The sequence below is a fragment of the Falco peregrinus genome, chromosome 5, assembly GCF_023634155.1.
Source record: "Falco peregrinus isolate bFalPer1 chromosome 5, bFalPer1.pri, whole genome shotgun sequence".
Taxonomy (NCBI): Eukaryota; Metazoa; Chordata; class Aves; order Falconiformes; family Falconidae; genus Falco; species Falco peregrinus.
Genome location: NC_073725.1, coordinates 75,952,571 through 75,979,242, shown reverse-complemented (window position 1 = coordinate 75,979,242; position 26,672 = coordinate 75,952,571). Strand labels below are relative to the sequence as shown.

The 26,672-nt window shown below is 54.6% G+C and overlaps 2 protein-coding genes across 2 annotated transcripts; both read right to left on the bottom strand.

Moving 5' to 3' along the window:
- Positions 1–2,319: 2,319 nt before the first annotated feature.
- Positions 2,320–5,577, bottom strand: MRPL28 (mitochondrial ribosomal protein L28). Its single transcript, XM_005244176.4, has 5 exons — positions 5,245–5,577; positions 4,856–5,008; positions 4,392–4,526; positions 3,659–3,745; positions 2,320–2,721 (listed from the first exon to the last, which is right to left on the bottom strand). Exons 1-5 carry the CDS (start codon positions 5,530–5,532, stop codon positions 2,644–2,646), a joined length of 741 nt encoding a protein of 246 aa, XP_005244233.3. The 5' UTR covers positions 5,533–5,577; the 3' UTR covers positions 2,320–2,643.
- Positions 5,578–5,779: 202 nt separating this feature from the next.
- Positions 5,780–22,808, bottom strand: PGAP6 (post-GPI attachment to proteins 6). The gene is made up of 13 exons (XM_055805681.1): positions 22,700–22,808; positions 18,510–18,687; positions 16,728–16,935; positions 16,508–16,641; positions 15,864–16,129; positions 14,297–14,625; positions 13,465–13,558; positions 12,813–12,936; positions 11,968–12,104; positions 9,732–9,910; positions 9,110–9,256; positions 8,599–8,715; positions 5,780–8,062 (listed from the first exon to the last, which is right to left on the bottom strand). The coding sequence occupies exons 1-13, from the start codon at positions 22,806–22,808 to the stop codon at positions 7,766–7,768; spliced, it is 2,319 nt and encodes a 772-aa protein (XP_055661656.1). The 3' UTR covers positions 5,780–7,765.
- Between the last annotated feature and the right edge of the window lie 3,864 nt (positions 22,809–26,672).

Genomic DNA, 26,672 nt, shown 5'->3' with positions numbered 1-26,672 from the left:
AGAATCAAGCTCCCTGTTTGTGGTCAGAGCTGCAAATGAACCAGGACAGGTTGAACATCAGGCCCTGAGCTATCCCTCCACCTCCTCAAGGTAACCTGGCTGGGGGTATTGTATCCCAAACTACCCTGAATGCTATGCAAGGGCTCCCTCCCCACCTCGAGACACTTGCTGCTCTGCCTAGCAGCCGGGCAAGCCAGCCCTGCATGCCTGCAACTGCTTTCTCTGAAGCTGCAGCACCCCTGGTCTGCAAGCAGAGCTTCCAGTTTTCCTCAAGTCAGCAGAGTATCTCCGTGAGAGCATGTCCTTGTGGGGAAGCTCCCGGCCACATCCAGCATAGGTGTAGGGAAAGGAACAAGGGGAAGGTTTCTCAGTGAAGGCAGGATGAGAGAATGGAGGGCTCCAACTCAGAAGTCAGGATTAACCACATCCCCAATAGCTTCCCCGTGAAGCTCCTCCTGCACTCCTGCAGTGCCCCCATTAACACCCCCCATCCCCAGCAGGACAGGAGCTCTCCCCAGGTCTGGCTGAAAGCTCCCGCTCCCCCTCCTCACCCACCAAACCACGCCAAGGCAGCAGAGCCTGCAGACTGGGTGTGCACAACGAGCAACGCAGAAGAACAGAGTCCACGTCAAGGACAGGCAATCCCAGCAGTGCAGCCGCGGAGGCCATGCATCCAAAGCTCTCCCGCAGAGGTACGGCGCCACACAACTGGAAGACATTTTCACGTGACTAAAACCTACTAACCCCCAGTAGAGAGAAGCAGCCGGTAATCGCCCACTCAGCCATCCCAAACAGCCCCCTCGCTGCTGAGGAGCTTGGAGGCACTCGGGGACCCCCCACAGGGGGTCTGGGCAGGCGCCAGCCACGCTCTGCCATAACTGCACAGCCCGAGAGGCCAGACCCGCGCTGGCACGTTCCAGTGAAGCTACGGAGGGGGGTCAGGACAGAGCCGCAGTCTTAAGCTTTGCTCGGAGCTGCATTAAAATTCATGAGCTGTGCTAGCCCTAATGATGAGCAGAGCTGTCAAACACCGAGCCTGTCCCAGCTAATTATCTCTAACGAGGGCAGAGTGTCAGGGTCCCCAAGGAGCTGGGCAGCAGCTTCCCACTCAGCTCAGTTGCAGAAGAGGGAGAAGATAAGCAAATGTCATTGTGCTGGCCTAGCTACAAAATCATTAATTAGGCAAATGTGACCTTCTGTGCCAGTTTGCTCTTGAGAACCTGGACTCGCCAGAGCAGAGACATACAGGCAGGCTGGAAACACCCAACCTGTCCCCGGCAGCACTGAGCCTCCTGTGCCTGCGCAGCGAGAACACAGCCCCGGCCTGGCAGTCCCTGACCAACCAGCCACACCAGTCAGAGGCTGTGCCACACTCACCTGGGGGCTCAAATACCCCTTGCAAGGGCTCCAACCCACTCCCCCAGCCCAAAAAGCAGCAGAGAAGTCTCATCTTCATGAAATGCCACCATTTAGGTTGCATTCACCTCAGCCACCTCCCTCATCCCCAGGCATGCAGCACAGCCCCGCAGAGGCTCTCTGCCTACCCAGTGACCGCCTCTCCAGCACCTCTCCCCCAGATCTTTAAGGCAGATGTTAGGAAACTACTCCCATGATCCTACCCTGTTCCAGTCCAGAGGGGATCAGCCACATGCTGCTCTACACACCCAGTTTCTCTCTCATTATGGGTCCTGTGGCTCAGAAACCGAGACAGTACACTTGCCCTGCCCTTCAGTGCTGGAGAGGGGGAACCATGCCTCATCCCAAGATGTGGTCAAGGCAAAGTCACTTCCAGGGGCAAGTGACAGCCCAGAGATATGGCTCACATGAAGACAATTGTGCAAGCTCTGTGCCTGTCCCTCACCTCAGAGCTGAAGTGAGGAGAGGCTGTTTTTTCTCCAGCCAGAAGCCCACTGCAGGACCATGAAGCTTACAGACACCACCAGCGATACACAGCGCTGTTCACCAGCATGTAATTACGGTAAGTGTTTTTCAGTCCCTTGTTGCCCAACAGGAGCAAAGGCTTGAATGCCCCCTTTAACTACATTTTTACAAAACAGAAGATCTAAAAGTCACCAACTTCAAACAGAAGCAGCGCTGGAACCTAAGGGGTTGGAGTGAGCAGTACCGCCGGCGACTGCAGCCAGGGAGCTCAGCCCCACCTGCTGGCAGGCACCACTTGAGGCAGGGGCTTTGGGGTCACGCTTTGGGGGCACAATTGTCTCTGCTGCAGAAAGCTGGGGACTGATCTAAGTTACACGATCACAGAGTCTCACAGTACCTGCTATAATACACTACTGAGTAATAAGTACCAGAGAAAAGTTTACTGACGTTCCCAAAACGTGTATTTCATTTTATATTGTGATCAAACTCTCAAGAGCAGCCAACTACTTGGAAAGGCAGAAGAACCATGCTAAGTCAGTCTTACAAGAACACTTTCAGAGGCCACAGGACAGAAGTTCTTTCCACAGTCCACAGGAAGGATTTCTCATGGAATTCAGGCCGTTGTTAGACTTCAGTAACTGCAACATGCCCTGGGTACGCTCTTCACATGGCCCCTTCCACGCAACATGGTTCAGACAGAAGACTCACTGACCCCTACAGCTTGATCTGTGGCAGGGGTTTTGTGCCAAAGGTCTCTTCCACCTACTGCTTCTGCAGTGCCTGCTCTTTCAGTTGGTTGACAAGCTCTTCAGCATATACCTTAAAGAGTGGGACAGGGTCCTAAAACAAAGAGAGGATAAACCACTTAAAAGGAGTGAACCTGAGCAGCAGCAAGGGGTAAGTCTAATGGAGAGACCAGGGAGTCAGTGGTGTGAGAGTGCTAGCAGTGGAAACCAGAGAAATATGTGACTGGGTTTTTTTCAGTGGCTGAGCAAGGCAACCTGCGATGCCACTCCTCCAGACACAGCTTCTGCTCAGCTCTGTGACCTTGTCTCAGAGATGACAGGCACCTGTGTGGGCCATTCATCAACCTTCCCAGTTCTGCCTGCAGATGAGAATCATCAGTAGCTCCCAGGGACCACTTTCCTTCTAAAAAAGCTTCCTTCCCTCCCTCCTCACATTGCCCTCTGACAGTTCTGTACTGAAGCACATTGCATGAACCAACTCCTTGAAGGTGCTGGAGCCCCAGGGGGTTCAGGGCCCAGCACCACCTCGTGCAGTCAGTGCTCCTGACCTTTCCACTCCTGCTGCAGCCACAACAGGAGCTAACAGGTCTGGGGAAAATGTCACCATAATACCCCACCACCCCAGGAAGTCCTTTTGCCCCAGCAGCTCTCTGGTGCACCCTCCTCTGCATATTGGCTCTAACAAGCGAGCTGCAGCGCCAGAGGGTCATGAACCAGGTGGGCCCTGAGCTCATATCCATGTGTCTCAAAGCACAAGTACAGCAGACAGCAACCAAGTTCAGGCAACAGGGCACAAGTTCTGAGCCATTCTCCCAAACATCTCTCCCCTGATCAGGGCATCTGGTTTATAATGAGCTTTAACCCAGCCCCAGGTTTTGGGCACCCAAATTCAACCAGGTTCACGTGGCTGCTCAGGAGCTTCGGAGCACCACTTCCATTGCTCAGGAATGCCCAGGCTGCTCAGATCAGCAGGACACACAGCCTAATGCAGCTAAGACATCTCAGTGCTAACCACTACCCCAGGAACTCACCTTTTTTTCTAGGAGTCTCTGTTTTTCTATTGCTTCTTCTAAACTCAAGCCAACCCATTCAGCTTCCTCTTCTGGGATTGCAAATTCCTGTGGCAAAAGGAACAGGTGGTCCAGTCCTTCCAAGTGACTAAGATACAGATCCTCTCTACGCCCAACCCACATAAACACGTAACCCAATAGGAACATTACTACAAACAAAACTTGCAACATTGTTCCCTCATTTCTGGCAACCAAAGCCCACTTCCCTTCTTTCCCCTTAGTGAGGGTCCTGCTTTCTCTGACCAGTCATGCCTGCTGCTGTGCCTCTCTTTTCTGGGGCTGTTCCTCAGCACAGCTCCACAGACTGCAGACGCTGGTGGCGTTTCTATGCTGGCCACCATTGCCAGCTGCACAACACTAAACTGCATGCAGGCAGTCTGGGCTCCTCGCTGCAGCACCAGTATGAATTCTCACTGCCGTTGGCAGTGCCAGCTACCAGTGCTTACTGCAGACCCTCGCTGACCTTGATCACAACACAAATAGAGGCTTCTGTCTTTCTAAGCAATCAGTACAGATATTAGCAGCCCACAGAGAGACAAGAAAAACCTGACAAACAATGTTTATCTTCTCTGCCCATACCCTTAACTCTAAACACAGGACATTAACACTGGTTTGCGCTGTGACAGGATGATTAGGGCATTATCAACAAATATCACTGCAGACACCAGGCACGAATGGCAAGTCAGGCACCCACCTGGTACTTATTATAGATCGCCTCTCTTCTGGCTGGATCATCAGGATGCAGTTTTGGATCCCGCCGTGCAAGTCTCAGCAGCATTGTTCGCTTCAAATCCATCCCGAGCTTCGAGCCCATATCAGCTTTTGGAGTCTGGAGAGATAAAGTCCAACGTTAAACTCCACCAAGAACCCAGCTGCTAGAGATCACACCAATCTATTGGCACACAGACAATGCTGGCAGCTTATCCGCGTGCTGTGGAGGCTTTCGGGACACACGTTATTAAAGGCGAAAAATGCTTTGGAGCTAATTTCATCAAGATTCTGATGTTTAAAACTAAAGGCTCCAGTCAAGGGGTATTTAAGGCCAGAAGCTTTAGACCTGCGCTAATATATTAACAACGGCAGATGCCTGCAGGCCTCTGAGCGAGGGCAGCGTGGCCTGGCCGAGGCTGCTGCACAGTGAGTCCCGCCAGCCCTTACCTTGAGGATGTAGAAGTCGAAGCCATAGGCCTCATCAATAAGGTCTAGTGTCCGCATGGTGACGGTGATGGTCAGGGTGGTGTCCAGGATCTCGCTGTAGAACTGCCGCTCGAAGAGCTGTGGCTTCCACGTTTTGGGCAGCCTGGTGGAGAGCTGGGCAGAGACCGGCCGTCAGGGCCCGGGGCGCTGCCCTCCGGGGGGTGCTGCTGTCCGCCACCACGGCTGAGGCTGCACCAGGGGCTGCCTGGGCCGCCCCAGACGTGACCTCACGCCGCAGGGGGAAGGCGGAGAGCGCTGCAGCAGGCCCCGGTCGCCTGACCCTCGCCCCCCGGCTGCGCACCGCCAGCCCGGTAACATGACCTGGGGTACGGCAAGGCCGAAGCGCTCACCTTGTCATTACGAGCATATCGGAAGCCGCGGATCCAACCCTCGCCGCCCCAGAGCCCCTCGTGTGCAGCGCGCGGCAGGTACACGGGCACCGGCACGTCCTGCACCCTCTCCCGCTCCCCGGTGCGCGGGTTCCGCCGGTACCGCACGCCCAGCGGCCGCCAGTGTACGGGCGTGGGCGGCGTGTCGTCCTGCAGCTGGGCCAGGTAGTGCGCCGGCAGCCGCGCACAGATGCCCTCCCGCAGCCGCAGGGCCGGCCACAGCCGCGGCGCGTACCGGTGCAGTGGCATCGCCCGCCCGTCCGCTGCCACCCCCCCCGCTTCCGCTCCCAGCGGCCACCGCGGCCGGAAGCTGCCCCGGAGCCGCCTCTCATTGGCTGGCGCGGCCGGGCAGCGGGAGCGATGGCGGCGGCCGCAGGGGGCCTTGGCCTCCAGCGCAGCACCACGGGTTTGCCCTCAAAGACCATTACCTTTATTAAATTATAAAACTGTAAGCTTTAAAATTTACGGTATAAAATAATCACAGATATTAACAGCCAAAAAAAAACCAACCCAGCTATTTTTTTTCCCCAGGCAGAGGAATTTGCTCTGATTTGACCCAAAATAACGAAGCGCCCTCCTCCCCCAGGCACCGCACGCAACCTGCGCCGGGGCCAACCGTCGCGGAGCAGGGTAAAAGCAGAATTTCAACGATCAAACACAAAACAATCACGTTACCGGGATTTCTCGCCCCAAAGCTCCTCCTGCCTGGCAGCGCGGAAGCCCCTGAAGGAAAAGGCCCGATGAGGAATTATTGCTTTCTCCGGTAACCGGCAGCACCCAGGCCAGCCCAGCGGCCTGGCACAGGCTGTGAAGGAGTGGCAGGTCACCTGCCTCAGTGCTGGGGCTGCAACGCCGCTGTGCAAACCAAGATGGGGCCGGGGGGGGGGGGGGGGCAGGGAAGAGCCTAAAGGTGTTAAAAGTTGGAGGAAGCCCTGAGGGCCCCACATCCCCCGCTCCCGCCATGCTGTGTCGTGTATATCAGCAGCAAAAGGCAACGCAGGGGACGTGGGTGCCGGGGGGTGGTGGTGACACCGCTGGGTGCAGGTGAGTGCCCTTCGCTCATCCTGTGTCTGCTTAAGAAGTCAGGAGTTTCCAGAGGAAAGGAAGCAGGGGGATAAAGTGCAGAGCCGAGCAGAAGGCTGGGCGCTCTCCAAAGCAAAGAAATAACCCCAGGGAGGCAAATCCTTCATTAATAGGTCTTTCCTCCCCAAAGCCACCTGAGGGGCTCCCAGCAGCATGCACCAGACCAGCCACAGCTGGAATAAACCAGCAAGGAACAATGTATTTGAGCCCTTATTTGTAGAATAAGGATGGGCAAAGACAACTTTCCTGGTTGCCACGTTTCTGCCCTTGCTTTCTGACACCTGCATGCCCTATAGTAAGGCAAAGGTGAGACAGACGCTGCAAAGGAGACTGTAGCCATCTAGGGAGCCCGTGGCAATGCTCCTGGCTGGGGTGGGACACTGCTGGTGGCCCCAGATCAGCCATGATTCCGCAGCGCATCCAGCCTCTGAGGCACAGCAGGACAGAGGAGCAGGGGGTGTGCAGCTCAGACACCACCCTGGACCACCTATGCTGCCACAGGCAGAGCTATGAGCATGCCAAACCCACAAAAGGGAGGAAGACAGTAAATACCTGAACATTGAGAGAGGAAGGCGACAGTGCAGCAGCCTGCCTCCTTCCAGATGAGCTAAGAGGGCTAAATTTAGACTAAACCCTGCACTGCTAGGGGTTTCACAGTTCTGGACAAGATGCTGCTGATGCTTCTTGCATGTCCCTATACGGGATTTTTTTCACATTCCTGTTAAGTCTGATCCTGAATCCAGGACCCAAGTCCCAGCCTTGTTCTTTCCCCAGGCCCTGCCGCTGAATCAGGGCTAGGTAAGAGCAGCACCACCTGTTGCACAGGGAGGGAGGCTCCAGACCCCTGTGGAGACGGAGGCTGAGGGCCCAGGGCACTCTGAGATCAGCTCCCTCCCTCCCCATCAGCACCAAGGGCATGCAGCAGCATTTGCCCCCCAGATCAGAAGAAACCCGTTCTCTCGGGTTCAAATGCTGACTGCAGGATGGCTGGGGAAATCCCCGTCCCACAGTCCTCTGCTGGGACAGGGGGTACAGAGGAGAGCCCAGCAGCCACAGCCCTGGCTCCAGATCAGCGTGGGCTAAGCCCAAGCCTCATGGACACAGCAGGAGGGGAAGAAGGGTTGGCTATTCCCCCAGCGCCATAGGGAGGTGGGGGACAAGCTATTCCTTGATCTAGAATCATGAAAAGCCTGCCCTGTCCCAGCAGGAACGCAGAGGTGGCCTCAAACCTGCCTTCACAAGACAAGCCCACCATCTTCATCTTTACACCTGGTCCACACTGCGCCCTCCCAGCCAGCAAATGAGCATGTAAGAGGATTGCCGACCTGCAAGAGAGGGGCAGCCCAGGCAAAGAGCAACCTCCCCAGCCCTCCACCTCTGCAACCAGGAGCCGAGCAGTTCAGGTCACAGCATAGAGCTCCTCACGGTCGTTCTGGCAGATTTGATAGCGACAAGTGAGCTTCTGTGACCAGGCCCAGGGCTTCTTATGCTTGTCCCGAGGAGGAAGCAGGAAAGCAACGCTGCAAGCCACCAGCACGTGCCAGATGCTGTGGGTGTAGTAATAGTTCTCATTGGTTTCCATGAATGCATATACTGAGATGGCAATGAAAGCCAAGGTGATCCCTGGGAGGAGGTAGAAAACCCAGCGCTTCCACGAGGAGGGATAGCAGTGCCTGCGCTTCACTCCATGGTATACCTGGAGGTGTCGGAGCACAGAAGGGTTAAGGAGCCAACCAGAAACTTGGGCAGCCAAGCAGAAGCTTAGGCAGGGGGAAACAGGCAACGCTGCCTGACCCACGAGCACCTGCCAACCTCATGGCAAGAGGGTAAGCCTGCTGTCCCCAAGAAATTCAACCTCCCCCCTTCTTGGGCCCACCTCCTGTGTACAAAACCCCCTAGCCAGCCGTGGCACCAAAGCCCAGCACAGATGCTACAGCTTCTGCTCAAGGCACAGGCAACAGCCAACCATTTTGGGACACCACTGCAGACACGGGCGTGCACTGAATTGGAACTGCAGCAGCTGGACTGTGCTCAGACCCATACCCTGGGGATTTCTCAGCTACTAGAGGGATGGAAGGTGAATCCCTTGCCCTGCCCCCTGCCTCCACCTGGGTGTTTCAGGGAGATCAGGCCATGCCTGTAAATGAGCTGGAGCCTGGGGTCTGCTGTGCCACCATTGTTCTCCGGAGGGGATCAAAGGGCAGAAGGACCTGCCAGGCTGCCCTTACTTACCCATGCTGCAATCATGATGATGAGGGCAAAGAGGCAGGGACCCATCATGTTCCACACCCCTCTGCGGTCCAGCTGCAGGGACATGGCAATTAACAGGGTCCCCAAGATGAAAAGGACCTGGGAATGAGACACCACCACTACTGTCAGTAGCTCATCTGCTGCCAGAGCACAGCCAGCCATGCCAGAGGCAGCGGGGGCTTCACCTCCTGGCCACCCACCCCTGCGTGCACACAGGACTCGGGAGTAGCATCTTCCAAAGAAGAAACCAGCAGACCCACAAACCTTTCCCACAAATATCAGTCCCTTCGGGCCCAGTCCTACAAGCACACAGGTTCATGATACAAACTCCTGGGACAAAACAACCCGCTGGTTTAAAAATCAGGGTGACAAACAGGCTTTGTCACCAGGCTGGGCTGTGTCATTGAAACAGCCGTGAGAGGGCTCAGCATGGCAACCCGTGGCTTGGCTGGCTCAGGTCTGCCTTTGCTGCGCAGGGGTACCTGACACTCACGTATTTCAGGATCTTCTTTACCCGGGACATGCACAGGATCGTTACCCAGATGGACACCACAGAGCCCAAAAAGTCACAGTATTGTAGTGTGTCATAGTCCATGATGCACATCACCGCGATGCCTGGCTGGTCACACGCGTGGTAGAACTAGAACCAAGGACAAAAGCAAAGGCTGGCATGAATCCAGCAGCACCACAGCTTTCTGGGCAGGAGAAAGCTCAGCCCGTGGCAGCCAGGACCCCCCCAGCAGTGCCTCCAGGAGACCAAACCACTGTGGCATTACAGAAAGCAGATGAGAGCAGCCATCAACCTGCATCCTCCCAGCAGCAGCCAAGAGCTCCTAGGACAGCACCCTTCAAGTGTGCCATACTCCTGCCCCACCTCTGCTCCCTGGGGTCCTACCCCCAAATATGAGCACCCACGGCGTAGGTGGAAGGACCTAGTAAAAATAACACTGCTGCCAAGTTCTGAAGGGGCAGGGCATGTCCATGGAGGTGCTTCTCCAGTAATTCAGAAGCTGTGGAGCTCCAGGATGGACTGCCACACCAAGGACCTCAGTCTGATGCAGCATTCCTGGTGCTCAAGGGAGCTAGCAGGGGACCCAACAGAAGGCAATACTTACCGTGGAGAAGAACATGGTGTAGGTGTAGACGGAGGCCTCCACCAGGTAGTAGCGATAAACAGCAACTGCTATTGCCGGCAGGAACATGAGGTTGCTCAGGGTGAGCAGGAGGGTGGCCAGGTTCTGCACACCAACAGACTGGGCCTTGGTATCATCTGTGCAGCTCCACCCCCCCCAGCCTGCAGAGCAGAGAGGCTTGTGTGGATCTCAAATGCCCTACATAGTCCTCCCGCAGCACCCAGCAGCAGCACCCAGCAGGAGCCTGGGATGCTTCAGAAGAAGCAATCACACCCCCAGGCTATCCCTGACTCTCCTCTCTCTTGCTCCATCAGCCACTTGCACTCCTATTCTCAGGATGGTCTCATTACTCATTGCATGCTCTGCTGTGCAAAGTCCCAGGGAACCCCAGCAGAGCCCCATATCTGCTCCAAGGACATCCCCCAGGTTGCTCCCAGTAGCAGAGGCCATCCTACATTCCACATGGGTCTATCCAGACTGGTACTTTTCTTCCCCACAGTAACTCAACGCACATGCTACTTGCTGGTGGTACATCAAGCATTCGAAGGTCGGATGCTTCACATGATGGTATAATCTGGGTGCAAGCTCCCTTCAGATCCCAGGAATCAGGGCGGAGAATGATTCACAGCACTGAGGAAAACATTGGGCTCCTGTCCCACCTGCCACAGTGGGGCAGACTGCAAAGCCAGGCCAGGTTGCTCTAGGCCTTGCCCAACTGCATTTTGAAGATCTCCAAGGATGGAGACCTGGGTACTGTGCAGATGTGAACAACTGATGGGGGAAATTGTCATCTTTGATTTAGCTGAAGTTTCCTTGCTGCAGCCTATGTCTGTGGCCTCTCGCCCTTTCCCTGTGCTCCCCCAGAAGAGCCTGGCTCCAGGGTCCTTGTAACCCCCATGGGCAGCAGATTCTATCCCCTTCCAACTCCTCTTTTCCAAGGTGAGCAAACCTACTGCCTCAGCCCACAGTGACACGTAGCTCTGCACAGGACAGCAAAGTGACAATCTCCTAGAGGACAGTGCATGACACTGGGCACAATTCTGTCTGCTCACTGGATACCAAGGACTGAGCTGAGACAGTCTCTTATGAATAAAACCCTGCCTTTTTTTCTTTTTTTTTTTTTTTAATTATTTTAATTCAAGATCAGGATGCCTTTCTGGGGAAAGGAGTTCAGTCACAGGGCAGCCTGGGTATATACAGGCACACCGTGGTCAAGAAGCAGAGTTAAAAGTAGCATCCATCCCATTACAATGCCACCAGAAACCAAGACAGCAGCTCTGCCCCTTCTGCGGGCTCCCTGCCAGGCAGAGCCCAGGCAGGCTGCTCTCTCCACTTGATTTCTGGGTCACGAATATGCAGATGGGACATTTTTCTCCAAGTGATTCAGCAGAATGCTGTCCTCAGCCTTATTCCCCAGTTCCCTTGGGCTGCTCTGTGCTTCCCAGAACCTGGAACCCTTCAGGGAAATTAGGATGCTGTTCTCCATCTCAGTCCTCACCGGCGCTGCAGCAGACAGCAAGGACATCCTGGCTCAGGCCCAAAGCCATGCTGAACCACATTCTGCCTTGCCCTTCTGCTGAGAGCAGATACACCTCCCCACCCAGGCACAGCAGAGCTATCATCTTCCCTATGATCTACTTCCTACTACCACTGACTGCCGCCCAGTCTTCTCATACCATTAAGATAATTAGCAGCTGACACAGATGCTCCTTCTCCAGGGGCACCTCGGAGTCTAAGGTCTGGCCTGCCCGCTGGCTCTTGGCAGGAGGCAGAGCACCATGGTAAAGCACAGGCAGGGACTGCAGCCCAGCATCATCGCACCCCGCACCAGGACCCTGTGACAAACCTCCCTGAAGGGCACAGGTTCCAACACAAGCATTTTCAGGCAGCCCTACTGGCTCCCTGGTCTCTCTGGGGATGCTCAAAAGCACCTCTCCAAACCCTGGGGGACTCCAAGATGGAAATGAAACTCCACGCTGTCCTCAGCCCGACTGCCCATTTCCTCTGGGGTGCTCTGTGCTTCCCAGAACCCAGCACCCCTCAGGGAAGTCAGGATGCTTCCAAAGAGCCTGCCACAGGCTCTTTGGGCAGGCACTGCAATACCAGGCTGCTCCTGGCAGCCACAGCAGACCCCAGCTCCTCTACTCAAACACCACCACTGGAAAATGTGTCCTCCCCTTGGGGAGGTTGGCAAAGCTTCCTAGGAAAAGGCACTCACCAGCCTTGCAGCTGCAGCCAGCATAGAGGTAGCCGTGTCTTCTCAGGAGGCTGCACTGCCCGTACGGCCCACAGTCATTGAAGCAAGGGGTGAGATACGTGAAGACCGTTACTTTGGCTTCTGCGGCATTGCATTCACTGCAAGGAGAGCAGGTCACACTGGCACCCCGCTCCTTTGGGGCAGCCTTGCACCCAGGCAGCACTCTGCTCCAGGGGGTCAGGCCACGCTCCTGCACCAAGCTCCCCGCTACTTTGCGATCTGCTCCATCACTCCCAACAGCTAGCAGAGTTGGCTCTCTCTCCACTTGAGCTGCCAAACCGATGTGCAGGGAGGTATCAGCTCTCCCCAGACCCCCACAGCAGACCCCAGTGCCCATGACTGGTCCTCAGGACCAGCATTGCCAGCACTGTTTCACAGTGCATGCTCAGGGCCTTACACAAGGAACCAGCAGTAAGGCAAACTGCAGGAGTATGGGCACAGCTGCCTGCATCTCAGAGACTTCCTTGAAGGAGGAAGAGCAGCATTTTCATTTACCAGTTTGTCACCTCAAAATCTACCTGGGGAAGGGGAAGTTCATCCAGGCAAGCTCTGCCATCTGCAGTCTGCATGAGATGAGCCAGCTCAGCACCAGACAAGCTGCTTGGGCACTCACAAGGGAGCAAGTCAGCAGTGCCACCCACCTCCTTCCCCCTCTGGAGCCACAGTTCAACTGCTACCAGGTGAGAGGAGCCCACAGCGCAGCGGTGAGGACAGGGGTTCAGTTTTGCTCACACTAGCAAAGGGCAGGAGGATGCAGAGGCAGAGTGCCCTGAACTGGCCCCAGGGCAGGATGACGCCAGACTCACCCCTGGCCCTTTGGGCAGATGAGCTGCAGGGAGAGGAACCAGTCATCTGTCTGTGGGTACAGGACAATCAGCATTGCTTCTGCAGAGGACGTGCTCACGCTCAGAGGGTAGCCCTGGAAAAAAGCTTAAAGAAAAGAGGGTGCTGTGATGTGCCAAGACTGGGGGAGAAGGGCCCACAGCAATCCCAGGCTCTGACTGATTGCACAGGAATTGGATGCTCCTGTGGCTCCTTGCTCCCACCCTCAGGAGGCCACAGGGGGATGGAGAGGACCCTTGCTCCAGAGACCCTTCTTTTTTTGTTTCATCTCAGCTCTCAGTACCTACATAGACAGCACAGGGCACCTGGAATAGCCTGTTTGCTTGGCTAGTCCTCCAATGCAGATCTTGGCTTCTCTGCACACTGGCAATACCTTGACCATCCCCAAACCTTCTGCCAATGAGGCCGGAAGGACCCTAGCTGGTAATCAGACCCTCCTTTGGTGGAGGCTAACTCCTGGTGCCACACTAGCACCAGCACCCTGGGCATGTGCCAACATGAAGACCTCAGGAGGGTCCGTGCCAAAATCGGCTCATGCCACAAAGTCCTGAGTCAACAAACGGCTCACAAGATCTAAAAGCAAAGCCCCAAGACAGCATAGCTGAGCTCTCATACCTGTGCTGCAGTTCTGGGTGGCATTGAGGGACAGCACCGGCGAAGCAGCACTCACACACGCTACCACGGTGCCATCGGCCAGGCTCACGGATGTCTGTGCAAACACAGCAGTGTCCCATGTCAGAGCACCCCAGTGCCACCCCCCTGCACAATTCATCTCCCATGCTGCCCACAGTATATGGAAGCAGCAGGTGACAATAAATCCTGCAGATCAAGGTCACCCATCAGTTCAGCAGCTCTTTCTGGGCAAAGCTGTGTTCAGCTCACCCTGTGCTGCCACTGTGTCACATGCTGGCTGAAAGGCAAGAAAGCCTCCTGGGGGACTGCACGGGGGGAACTGCTCCAAAGCTGGGGCACTTGCACATCGCTTCAGCATGAGCACAGCGTGGCAGAAGTCTGAGGCAGCAGGACATCAGGGCTGAGCCCTGCTCCAGCCCTCAGGAAGTTTCAGAGAATTTCAGGGGGCTGATTTTAGGGTGTCACTGAAGGAGCCTGGGAAGCAGCGACCTGGGCAGGGACATCCCTGGGTTTGCCTGCTCAGTCTCCTCTCCTGGTGGCAAGGCACCAGGCTCCCGTGCAGAAGATGGCACTGCAGCTGCTTTCCATTTTGTCTCCTCTGCATCACTTCCCCCACATGCCAGCAACCTGTGGCATTTGAATCAGAGCTGGCAGGTAGGACATGTTGGAAGCAGCTAAAACAGGCTCAGTGTTTTGTGACAACAAAAAAAGTCCCACTGGCACCAACGACCCCTGGAGTTTGCTGATAAACCAGCCCAAGAGCAGGCACAAAGCCCCGCAAAGGGGAGACAATCCCATCAATCAGCCTCCGCACCTTGTTAAGCAGGAGACTGACGACGAGGGAACCGCCGCTATCCACGCCAGTGTTCAGGTTGAGGAGGAGGAGGGTCGGGGACAGGGAGTTCACGGGCACACTGGGACCATTCAAGAGTCTGTAGCGCACGGACACCACGTCCAGGTCCTCACGGACGACGGGCTGGTTCTGCAGGCAGAAGCTCCTCTTGTCGGACGCATTGCGTGAAGCCTCTCTGGTAGACAGAGTGGAGCTCCCTGCCGCTCCTGCACTACCTGGTCTGGGACCAGTTTGGCTCTGGTTTAGGCTGCTGAAGTTAAGGAATGAACTGGTACTTCCTGGTCTGCAAGCTATAAAGTAAAAAAAGGAGATGAATAAGAACAGCCAGAACTAGCACCTCATCCAGGCAGGGCCCCAGCAGCTCCAGACCTTCAAGTGATAGCACAAACTGGGCGTATTTCAGCTGGTTCATGCACTGCAGTATGGCTACAGCCCCCGAAAGGCACATCTGTGCAAGGGGAACTCCAGCAACAGCATCCACAAGTTGGGACACTGATGGAAGCCAGACACCGGTACAGTGGGTGGAAGCACCCTGGAGCTGTGGGGGAGTGGGAACAGAAGAAGAGATAACACAGAGCATCATAACACACCAATGTACCCAGGGAGCATCACTAGCCAGTGGCAGAGCACAGCACTTGGCTGTTCCGTAACAACAGGCTGCACAGAAGTCTCTACCAGTTCCCCAGATGCGAGCAGACAAGGGTGAGCAGGAGAAAGAAGCTAACCCAGTGTAGCTACAGGCACAAGCCATCACATCGTGGCAGATGGAGCTGCATGTGACACTTGGGTCCCACTGCTGGAACCTGTCCATCACTCCCAGAGAGCCTTAGGGCTCCCCTCTAAGCCTGCCAGGCCCTCCAGCGCAGGGGATGAGGCTCTGCTCTGAGGAGGGGATGGCAGAACCCCAGCAGAAAAAACACAAATCTTTGAAAATGTACCTAGCTGGTGAGCTTCCAAGGGTCAGACAGGGATTATGGTCACATAGTAAGAGGATGCAAAGGTGCCTATCACAGCCACAAGGAACTTGTGACCTCCTGAGTCACAAGGTGTCACTTGAAATGGTGACATCCCTTCACTACAACCCAAGACCTTACCCCAGGTAAACCTCTGTGGAATGGTTTCCTGTCTGTAGCCTGCTTATTGCCAATCGACAGTCAACATATCATTACTGTCTGGCGCATATACCCAAAACTGTTCTCCCCAAAACCATTTTCCCCACCAGATTTTAAGCCAGCCACTGCTTCCCAAACAGCCTTAGGGAAATATCATTGCTTCAAAGACCCTGAAACTGTCAGGCATTTCCAAACCAGGCAGCTCCAGGAAGTATCCCTCTTGGGTGAACATCAGAGCCTTCGCTTTTGACCCCAAAGCAATAACTGGGTCTCAGCCCCGAGGATTTTACCCAGGCAATCAGCATGCTGAGGAACGCAGACAGCTACAGCCAGCCACCCAAAGGGCCAAGAGGGACACAGTAGACATGGAGTTCTCTCTTGTCCTGCCCACAGGACTAGAGAAAGCTGAAGCCCACCTGTGAAAGAAGCCAGCATCTCCACCAACACACTGGCATTGGGAGCGCCGAGACTCTCCACCATGATCTGCAGCCACTTCTCCCAGGGGGGCGAATCCAGGGTCAGGCTGCAGTTGACGTTCCCCGTGCAGGTGATGATCCTTTGGAAGGACTGAGGCAGAGTGATGGAGCCCAGCACTACCCGCAAGGCGCACGCTTTCTGCTTGCTTGCCATGCAGCTTCGCAGCTCAAACCGCATCCCTGCGGCATGCTTGGGAACAAAGACCCTGCGGGAGAAGGGACCAGCAGTTTGCAGAGCTTGTACTGTCAACACAAGCCAGCCATGCCCCACCACAGTCCCCAGGACTTTGTGGCAAGAACTAGATTGTCCTGGTTGGTGTTGTGAAAATCCTTCCCAAAGAAAACATCTCAAAGAACTAAAATTCCCACAACTGAACCTCTAAGACCGCCCGGGAGGAGTTGGAGAAGGGTGCTCATGTGCTCCCCATGGAACTCCTGCCACTGCTGCAGGAAGCCTGGCCAACAGGGTTGGGGACCCCCCAGCTCCAGCCCCAGGGAACAACACTGGCTTCCCCTAAGCAGCACCGGTGGGAAATCCCACCCCACCACGGCCCTGAGCCTTTCCATCCGCTGCTCTCACTCACTTGACATGCAGTGGCTTAGCAGGTGAGACGACCGTTTGTGACATGGCAATGCCAGGCTCCAGGACAGGCATATCAGTGAGTCTGAGCACAAACATATCTGCCTGGAACATATAGGGGCATGGAGTGGAGAAACCCTGCAGGAGGGGAGAGCAGACGGGTCAGCTGTGGCGAGACACGCTGGGCAGAGTACAGTGGCTGAGACCCTCAGCAGGACCCTCACCTTCACTTCAATCCTGCCAGCAGCTTCAGGGAGATGGGCAGCGATGAACCAGTCTCCAGCAGCAGGGGTGGTGATGTTCACAAAGGTGGCATTTTGCACAGCACTGCTCAGAGTGATACTTATGTTATAGGAAGGACGGACGGTTGCATTTGCAGGAAAACGAGTGCCCAGTGGATTAATTACAGGAGGGGCTCCATAGCGAAAGTGCCTGCGAGAGAAAACAGAATGCAAATAAATCAGGGATGCAAAGACACTGGCAAGATAAACTGGGATACAAACTCATCAGCGGACACCCAGGCTGGCCTGGGATCGGAGGGGGAGCAGCCTGGAAAACCCCCACATTTTCAAGTGGACCACAGGAGCCATCAATTTCATCTGGCAAGGACTGGATGCTATTAGCTTATCCGGGATTTATTTAGAGATTGGTTTAACTTGCCTGCTTATTAAGATAAGGATTTACATGGTTCCATCAAGCCTGAAAGCAAATTTCCATGCTCAGTAAGGTTAAGCCCCAGCCGCAGGACTACTCCTTTTTTTTATAACCATGAACAAATACCCCATATAGGCTAAATCACCAACAAAAAGCTTTAATTTTCTAGCTAAGATCTGCATCTTCCCTATTTCCTCTTTTAAGAAGGGCAGGCTGACAGACTAAAAAGATGTTTACCCAGTAAGGTGCATGTGACTGACTTCAGTACACCAGCACTTCTGCTTTCCAGATACACAGCCCAATGTTTGAGGCAGCAGAAAAGCAGGCAGCTAAGTAACACGCGAGATATTTATTTGGGCAGCCAATTTGGCATTTAATTTGCTCGCTTTTGGACTGCGCTGCAACAACACGTAACAGGTCCAGCAAGCAGGCGGGACAGGTTTTTATTAACCCATTTGAGCTTAGCTGGGCTGGTCTGCATTTCTTTGGATATCATTTTGCTGTTGCCTTGTCCCTCACATCCCCAAGCTACTGGAAACCCTTCTAGGAAGCAGGAAGTAGGAAGATCATGTATGCCAGGCTGCTCTGGAGCAACTAGGAGCACCAGTCTGTGCCCAGGACAGACCAGGGAAACGCAAGCCAAGCAGCTTCAGTCGCTCCCAAGACCTCTGTGGAGTGGGTGCCAGACACCCATGTGTCTCCATAGGCACTTGCCCAGGAAACTTGGTACTCTCCCAAGATACAACTCAAAGTCTTGCAAGTTTTTGACCTCAAATCCTTCAACAACTCAAGTACCGCTTAAGCAGCATTTTTCACTGGCACTGAGTTTGCAATCTCCTCATGCTCTTGTGTCTGCAGGACTCAGCGTTCCTCTCCTGTCTCTGCTTCACACACAGCCGCATCCCCTACACAGCGTCCCCAGTCTCTTTAGTTCCTCTGTACTGGGGAATTCATCCACCTCCAATTGGTTTGGGACTTCTCAAGCCCCTTGTAGTCCTGCCACATCCTTTGGTACCATGTGCAGGATCCTGCCAGGCACAGGAAGGTCCAGGAACAACTTTGCTCACGAACAGTAACACCAGCCTCACCGTGAAGCTCTCTCCATGTTTCTAAGGCATCCCTTAGACACCACATCTGACAGACAGCCCCAGATCCACTGGTAACACCAACACAAAACGCTCTACAGGTTTAAACACAGATTTAGTGTTAATACATGAAGAAACTGTGGCTGCTGCAACTGGGGAACAGACGCCCAGCCTCCTACAACTAACCAATCACAGCCATGAGCAACAAGGACAAGAGAAGGACTGGCAGCCCACATGGGACAAGCACTGGCACAGGGACATACATACACTGTGATCTCCATGCTGGTGCACTCAGGTCCTTTCCCCCGGGAGGCCTGCAGGAGCCAGCGAAGCAGCACAGTGTCTTCTGGCACATGGAAGTGGAAAAGCTTGGCGTTGCCATACCAGCTGTAGAAGGACAGCTTCTGTGCGCTCTGAGAGAAGTACTCAGAGACATACAGGGAGTCTGAAAGGGAGAGAGCACAGCAGTTGCTGGGGCAGGCTGCAGGGCACTACACCCGCCCACAGAAGCACACAGGAGTTTTAAGGTTGCTGGAGAGGAGCCCTTTGTGTCCCTGGTTGCTCATCCCAGTCCCCCTAGGTGATCCATATTGCTCCTCTAGCTAGAACTGCCCACAGCCCTGCTACAAAACTATCACCTGGAGCCAGAGAGCACTATAAGATGCCTTAACTACACTCTGCGAGATGTGCTCTGAAGATGACAGATCACAGGAGATGCTGAGGAGAGGAGGAGGAGAAGTTGATGGCACAAGAAGACGTGATGGAGTAGGCATCAGCAAACACTGGGGCAAACAGTGCAGAGCAGGTAACACAGGGGTGCAGGTAACACAGGGGTGCTCCAGGTTCCAGCAACAGTTTATGGTGCCAACAGGGAAGAGCTGTGCCCTTGTTTGTCCCTGCTGAGTGCACAGACTGATGTTACCCATCTTACCCAGTTCAGGACACACGTACTGCGCAACATGCTGCCTTCCTGTGATGCCCAACATGATGAAAATTCATGTGCTGCAAACCTAACCCTGCTTTCAGATGTACCTTCCAAAGTCTAAAGATTTTCCTGCCTGGAAGAAAGCTGCTGGGATAGTGAGAACAGCTCTAGGGTAGGCTGAAAGGTCATGCAAGAATGCAACAGCCATTCAGTCAAAGTGCTATCGGGACTAGGTCCTCCATCCACCCCTCTGCCCATCTATGCCTACAGACCACCCCCAGCCTGCTGATAATTTCACCTGCAAAATTTTACATTGGTGTTATTGTCAGCAAGAAACCAGCCAGACTGCAACTCGGGGACAGAAAAGAAACATCACACCAGGGTTGAGAAGAGGACAAAACTGCACAGAGACAGCAGAACCAAGGCCATATTGCCCACCCAAATACAAGGTTCATAACACTCAGTAAGGGGGCAGAAGAAGATGTCTCCATATCTCTGCTGAGTCTTCTCAGATGCTCCTTTTCTACTCTGGAATTCCCTGGAGTGGGGCAAAACCATGGCACCTTTCAGACGCAGACTCCTCATTTCTATCAGAGAATAAAGCAGCAAGCATGGTTTAACTTGCCGTCCTCTGACACTGCACAGGGTCATGCTGGATACACAGAGGTCCCAACTGAGTTTAAGAAAGATGCCAAAAAAGGAGAAAAACAGTTCTCAGGCAGGACCAGAGCCTTGGGATGTACTTCATGTCAAGAGGCATCTAATCCAAGCAGGAACTACGATTCATGCCCCAAAGCAGGATGCACGCTGGCCTGTACCCACGGCGCTGCAAAGAGACAGGAGCGGTAATCATGGGTTTAGTTCGTTGGCAAATTACCAAATCAAAGCCTCCAGGCACACTGCAAACCCAAGAGGGAAAGGAGGAAACAGGAAAGCAAGAAATACCAGTCACGCAAGCCAAATGGAGGATTTGCTTGTGGAGGAAGAGTGTGGCCACGCCACCTCGCCGCAGGGACTGCCCCGGCTGTGCACCCATGGGGTCCAGCCAAGGGAGCAGCACTTTTTAATGCACGGGGCCAAGCAAGGTCACGGGGAAGGGTGAGCCTTGAGCAGGACAGCCAGAAGTCCACAGCCCGTGGCCAGAGCCGTTCCGCTGCAGTCCCCACGCTGGGGTTCCACTGCTCTCTAGGCCAGCAAGGAGCAGAGACCACAAAAGGGGCTTTTCAAGCAAATGCTCCCCGGCTGCCCCACCAGTGCAGTGCATGGGCTATTACAGACAAGAGTTGGCTGTGATGCCCTACAAGCCCAGTTACATCTCACGCATGGGAGCTACAGAAAGGAGCAGTCTTAACCGGTGGTGTCTATAGCCCCAGCTGCACTCTCCATGCACACGGCACATTCGTTTCTGGAAATCCATGGAGATGTTTGGGCATAGGATGAGGGCAGACAGGGACACAGTGTGTGATTAGAGCTGGGAGAGCCCTGGTCCTGCTCAGTGCAACAGGTCTCACCTGACAGCCTGCATGGGGATAAGCCCTCTCACCTCAACGCAAGCTGCTCCAGCCCTACCGGCTGTCAGGCTCTGCAAGGCCAACAGCCACGGTCACCACCCATCCAGCACGTTCTCACAAAGCTAAAGTGTGATTTGTGTGGTTTTGGGGGAGAAGAGGGCAGGCAGGCTGCAAAATTAAAACCTCCAGCCATCAGCAATGCTATTTATTAAGGACTGGTCAATTATACAGAGAGAGCTCAAGCGCAGTAACAGGTCAAGGGCAGGCCGGCAGACCCGTCCTGCCTACGCATTACCTGAGATCAGGTTTGCAGCAGCCGTGGCTGTACCAACAAAATGCCAACGTGGACAAAGTCCGCTCACACGCAGCTTCTCTCGGCGACAACTGGCCAAGCACCCGCTCGCTGGCTTTGCTGTGCTGGGCACCCGAGAGCTGCACCAGAGGGTGGGTAAACCATCTCCCAGGGCACCCTCCGCCTGGGCTAACAAGGAAATACCACAGGCACATAAACTGAGTATCAGCAGAGAAAAGCCAGAAAGACAGGTCACTGCAGGCAGGGCGTGCGCTCCGGCAGCCCATTTGCATCGAGGGCGCGTACTCTAGTATTTGCTGTGCTCTGTATGTGTCTGTCCCCATCTATTCAGTATGCTCTGTGCCAGCATGGCAACACCTGGAAAGTCCCACTCGACTGTCCCATGATGTAAAACAAGCCTTTAAACTGAGCAAGGGAGTTGTCAAATGGGTGTTGTTTCCATCCTCTCCTATACAGATTTCACATAAGCAGATTTCAAACATATGATGCAAAACCCCAAGTGTTTTTCAGACAAGAAATAAGATGTGGTAGAATCACAGAGTGTGCAAATGTCTCTCTAGGGATGCACTCTGCCCTAAGTTACTCCAGGAAGGGGTTTGGTGGACTTGGCAGCGTTATGTTGGACTCGACGATCTTACAGGTCTTTTCCAACCTCAACGATTCTGTGCAGAGAGGAGATGTGTTATTTCAATTTCAGAATAAAGAGCCGCCTGTGACAGCTTGCGTTTGTTTGTCCACAGATGATCTCACGGCAGTTTTAGAAAATGATACCTGGACTGCTGGTTTCAGGGCTTCCCACCAGAAGCATGAGGCCCTCCTTTCAAAGCAGATGCTGTCTAAAGCTACTGAGATGGCGATCAGTCCGACTCAGGAAAGGACATGACTATGTGGCAGGATGTCTGGCTGTTTATCGTGTAACAGAAACCCTGTTCCTTTCACCCCGGTCAAAACCACACCTGTAGCTGCTGAAGAAAGAAGACCCCTTGCTCCTCTGGGGAGGAGCTGACCTTGGCCAGCGCCCAGACCTAACCCTCCTGAGGCATTCCCCCACCGATGGCACAGCGCCGAGACACAGCACCCCGCACCCCTGCGGTGCAGGGGGCCCCTGCGGGGCTGGCTGCCCAGCTAGCAGGATGCCAGCCGAGGGTGGGCTGGGGGCAAAAGGCCGCTTCACCCGGCGGCTCCCGGAGCAGCCTCCCTGCTCTGCCGACTGCGGGTAAGTGCCACCCACCATCACTGGCTGATAGCCACTGCCGGCACAAGCCCACCTCCACGATGCGGTGCAGCAGGCAACCAGCCATCCCTCCCCAAAGCCCCCACCGTCGGCCGGCCCTCCGGAGGGGGAGGCACGGCCCCCGGGGAGCCCACCGCCCCACCAGAGCCTCCGCTCTCACCCTTCGTGCCCCGGCAGCACCGTGACCCGACCGCCGGGCGGGACCGGCGCAGCCCCAGTACGGCCGGAGCCCGACGCTGCCCGCCCCACGCGTGCCCCACGGTGGGCGGCTCGCAGAGCCCCCGGTCCCTCGGGAAATCACGGGGCCACCTCACAGCCAGCCCCGGGACCCGCGGGACCGGCTACCGGGGCTAGCGGGCGGGCAAGTGCCCGCTCACTTCAACGTAACCCCGTGGGTCTCCCACCGGCGCCTCTGCGCCCCGGGACCCCTAACCCCGCCCCGTCCCCGTTCCCCCGCCGCCGGCCGGGACTCACCGGGGCCGGTGCGGTTGCCGCGGCCGGCGGGGAGCGCCAGGAGCTGCAGCAGGAGCAGCAGCAGCAGCAGCAGCAGTAGCCGCAGCGGCGGGCCGGCCCCCCGCACCATGGCCGGCATCGCCGCCCGCCGCCCGGCCCGCAGCGCCATCCCCGCCGCCACCGCCCCCTTCCGCCGGCCGCCCCGCCCCGGCCCGCCCCCCGGAACCGCCGCCCCCCGGAACCGCCGCGCCGGGGGGAGCCGCGGAGTCGCGGTGCTCGGGGGCAGGCAGCGGTCTGCGGGGTGCTCGGACCCTGGGGGGCGCCCCCTGTCCTGGGGAGCCCCGTGATCCCGGGGAAGCTCTGGCGTCCTGCCCCTAGACCTTGGGTAACCCCAGGCAGCCCTCAGACCCAGAGACCTGAGGTGGTCCTGAGGTCCCCTCGGCACCCCGGTACGGCAGGAGATCGCTGAGAGCCCCAGGAGAGTGACCTTGGGGCGGGGGGGTGGGGGGTCAGCACCCCAGGAGCACCCTGGAGCCGTGGGAGGGTGCCCGGGTAAGGGGGGCTGGGGGTGCCAGCGGCGTCAGCGGCAGGGTGGGTTTGCTTCTCAGTGCTGTGACGGGAAAGTAAACCGGGAATTGAAGACCAGTTGAAGCTGAAATCTCAAACATTACCATGCCTGGGCCTGCCCAAACCACCCACCGTGCCCAGCTCCCAGCGGGAACCGCAGGCAGGCGCCGTCCCAAGGGTGGGTTACGTCCTTCCGAGAAAGTCCCATCGCTCTCACCCATCTGCCACCTTCATAGGACTCACAGGACATGTATTTTCTGGTTGGCTTCTAAAGAATTGAGGATCTTCCCTCTTAGACGCCTTTTCTTTGGGATACCTTCTGGTGTGTTTGTGCTCTCCGGGAGAGTAACGCAGGCTGGACACAGCCTCGGAGTCCTTGCTCAAGCAAAAAATCCCAAAACTTGCTTATGGGGCAGCTTGGCCAAGGATTTCAGACCTGTTCGCAGTCAACCACAAACTCCCTGAAGGTGGACTTTCTACTTCAGGAGCTCGAAAGCTTTGCTCCTTGCTCTCACAGACCTGATATACTTGTGATAAGTTATTAGGTATGGGAAGGAGATTCCCTAGGGAAGAGCCACTCATTTTCTAGGGCCTCTGACTTCACCGAAAGCCCAGTCGGAGCAGCTTATGTAATCAATAGCTAGTGATGTCCTCATCTGATTTATGAGAAGAGTTCCCTGAAGTCAGCCCAAAAGCTTGAGCGCATAAAGTGTGGGATGCGAAGGGACTACTACTCCAATCCCTAGCTTAGATTTGTTCCCAGTCTGTTCGTTTCCATTTGTCCCTGTGTGTTACTGCCTTTGGATGTTCAGAGCTCTCCCTCTGGGACGTGTCCTGCCTGACGACAGCATCAGCTTCCTCCCCATCTTTTTGCAGGGCACAAGGATGTCATCCCCTTTCTGCTGTGTTGATCCTTGAAGCCATGCAAGTATCCTGTAATATCCTGATCCTCATCTTTTGTGACAGTACCCACATCTTTTCTTTTAATATTTTGGCTATTAATAAAAATTCCGAGACCAGATCCAAGGTCAGAGTCCATCAGTAATTTCCCTCCAGGCCAATAACTGCCTTCCAACACTCCTGTTACTGTCTGCCTGTTTTCTTGAGTTCTGTCCTACAATTCTTCCACTAATCGATATTTTCTCCAGTGTAAATCACCTGGCCTCAGTGCCACATGATGCTGCTGTAACACGGCTCATGACTTACAACAAAACTTACGACTGAGCTTTGGGATCTGGACCCACAACTTGATGGATTTATCTGTTCTCACTTCACTTACGCATATCGTGAGCATCAATCAAAGCCTTCTTTAATGGTTAGTCCTCTCCATTTTTCATAATCTGCTTATTATTCCTAATATCCTTCTGATATGAGGAAATCACACTCCAGTTAGGTATTGCACTCTTTCCCCCTTGTTTTTCCTGCTTCTTTGGGGTATAAAGTAATTTTACAATGTTTTCCCTACAGAATGGCAAGCCTCTTCCACATTAGCTTTGAGTTCTCCCAGCTGATTTTGCTGTTGCTCAAAAATCGTTCTTTTGAAAGAAGAACAAACAAACCCTTCTATTCTCATTCCACGTTAATTTAGCTTTCAAGTCTACTTTAAAGGTATCAGCTCATCCTCAATCAATCCTCAGCAATGATTTTCCTGCTGTCGTGGTTTAACGCTGGCCAGCAACCAAGCCCCACACAGCCGCTTGCTCACTCCCCCTCACCCAGAGGGATGGGGAGAAGGATCGGAAAGGAATGTAAAAGCTCCAGGGTTGAGATAAGAACAATTTAATAGATAAAGCAAAAGCTGCATGCACAAGCAAAGCAAAGCAAGGAATTCATTCCCCACTTCCCATGGGCAGGCAGGTGTTTGGCCATCGCCAGGGAAGCAGGGCTCCATCACACATCACGCTTACTTGGGGAAGACAAACACCATAATGCCAGATGTCCCCCCCTTCTTTCATCTTCCCCCAGTTTATATACTCAGCATGACGTCATATGGTATGGAATTCCTCTTTGGCTAGCTTGGGTCACCTGTCCTGGCCGTGTTGCCTCCGTTTCCCCTACCCCTCTAGCCCTCTCACTGGCAGGGCCCAAGGAACTGAAAAGTTCTTGACTTAGTATAAGCATCACCCAGCAACAACTAAAACCATCAGAGTGCCATCAACATTGTTCTCACATCAGAGCCAAAACACAGCACTGCACCAGCTACCAAGGAGAAAATTAACTCTGTCCCAGCTGAAACCAGGAGAGTCTCTACTTGTAGTTATTTTCCTCTTTAAGGACAAAAAATGAGATTCAGAATCAAAGATCTGAGAGATCTGAACATAAATCAAACTCACTTGATGTAATGCAGAATCAGATCCACCATGTGTTACACCACCTGTTTTCTCACAGCTCGGGTCCCTTGGACTTGATCCTGTTCCCCAAGGAAAGCATCCCAGCATTCACTGTGACTGTTTGGGGTGATGGATGCTGCAGGACATGGCACCTCCAGACTGACAGCTGCCCCAAACATGTGAGGACACTCATGGCATCAGCTTAGTGACTCCGTGGGTTGCTCCTTTCCCTTTTGGCTAAGCAGCCTTGCCATCTTGCAAGGGGTGAGTTTGTACCAGGGGCAGTCTGCCTTTTGCTGCAGAGCTGGAGCTGGAGCTGGAGCTGGAGCTGGGGCTGGAGCTGGAGCTAAAGTTGGAGCTGGAGCTGGAGCTGGAGCTGGAGCTGGGGCTGGAGCTGGAGCTCAAGTTAGAGCTGGAGCCGGAGCTGGAGCTGGAGCTGGAGCAAGCTTCCTCAGCTTCCAGAGGCAGTGCTGCAGGTGGATGCAGGCAACCACCCATGGGTCACCAGGACCTGCAGCCAGGCAGAAGATCCAGCTGCAGTGATAACTGCCTCCTCTTGTGGTGGCAACATAAACTACAAGGTTTAGAAACCCCTGGTGAGCATGTCTGTGCTAGACACACTTGGCTCTGGGTGCAGCGCAGGTGCCTGGGTCATGGCTGGGGTCACCTTATCACCTTCTGGCTCTTTGGTCCATGAGTCCTGAAGCACAGCCCCTCCTCAGGAGGCCAGACAGCCAGACAGACGTGGAAGACCCAGTTCTGTAGAGTGCATTGCCTACAGTGTCTCAGACAGGCCTGGGGAGAAATCTGGGCTATATACTGAAAAAATCCTTTTTGAAGCTACGATCTGGAAAAATAAATAATGGTGACCTGTCCTGATTGAATCTATGGAGCTTTAATAATGCTGACCCATGAATTTTGATAAATATACTTCTACTATTAATAAAGGCACTCAGCTGCTCAACCGTTGAAGGAGGTATAAAAGCTTTCTGGCTGAGCAGCTGCAATGCACATTTTGCTGCATTGCTTTCCATAAATCCGTAGTTGGGATCCTCTTGGCCATGTGCAAAGGTCTCTGGGGAGCACAGAGCTGGCAC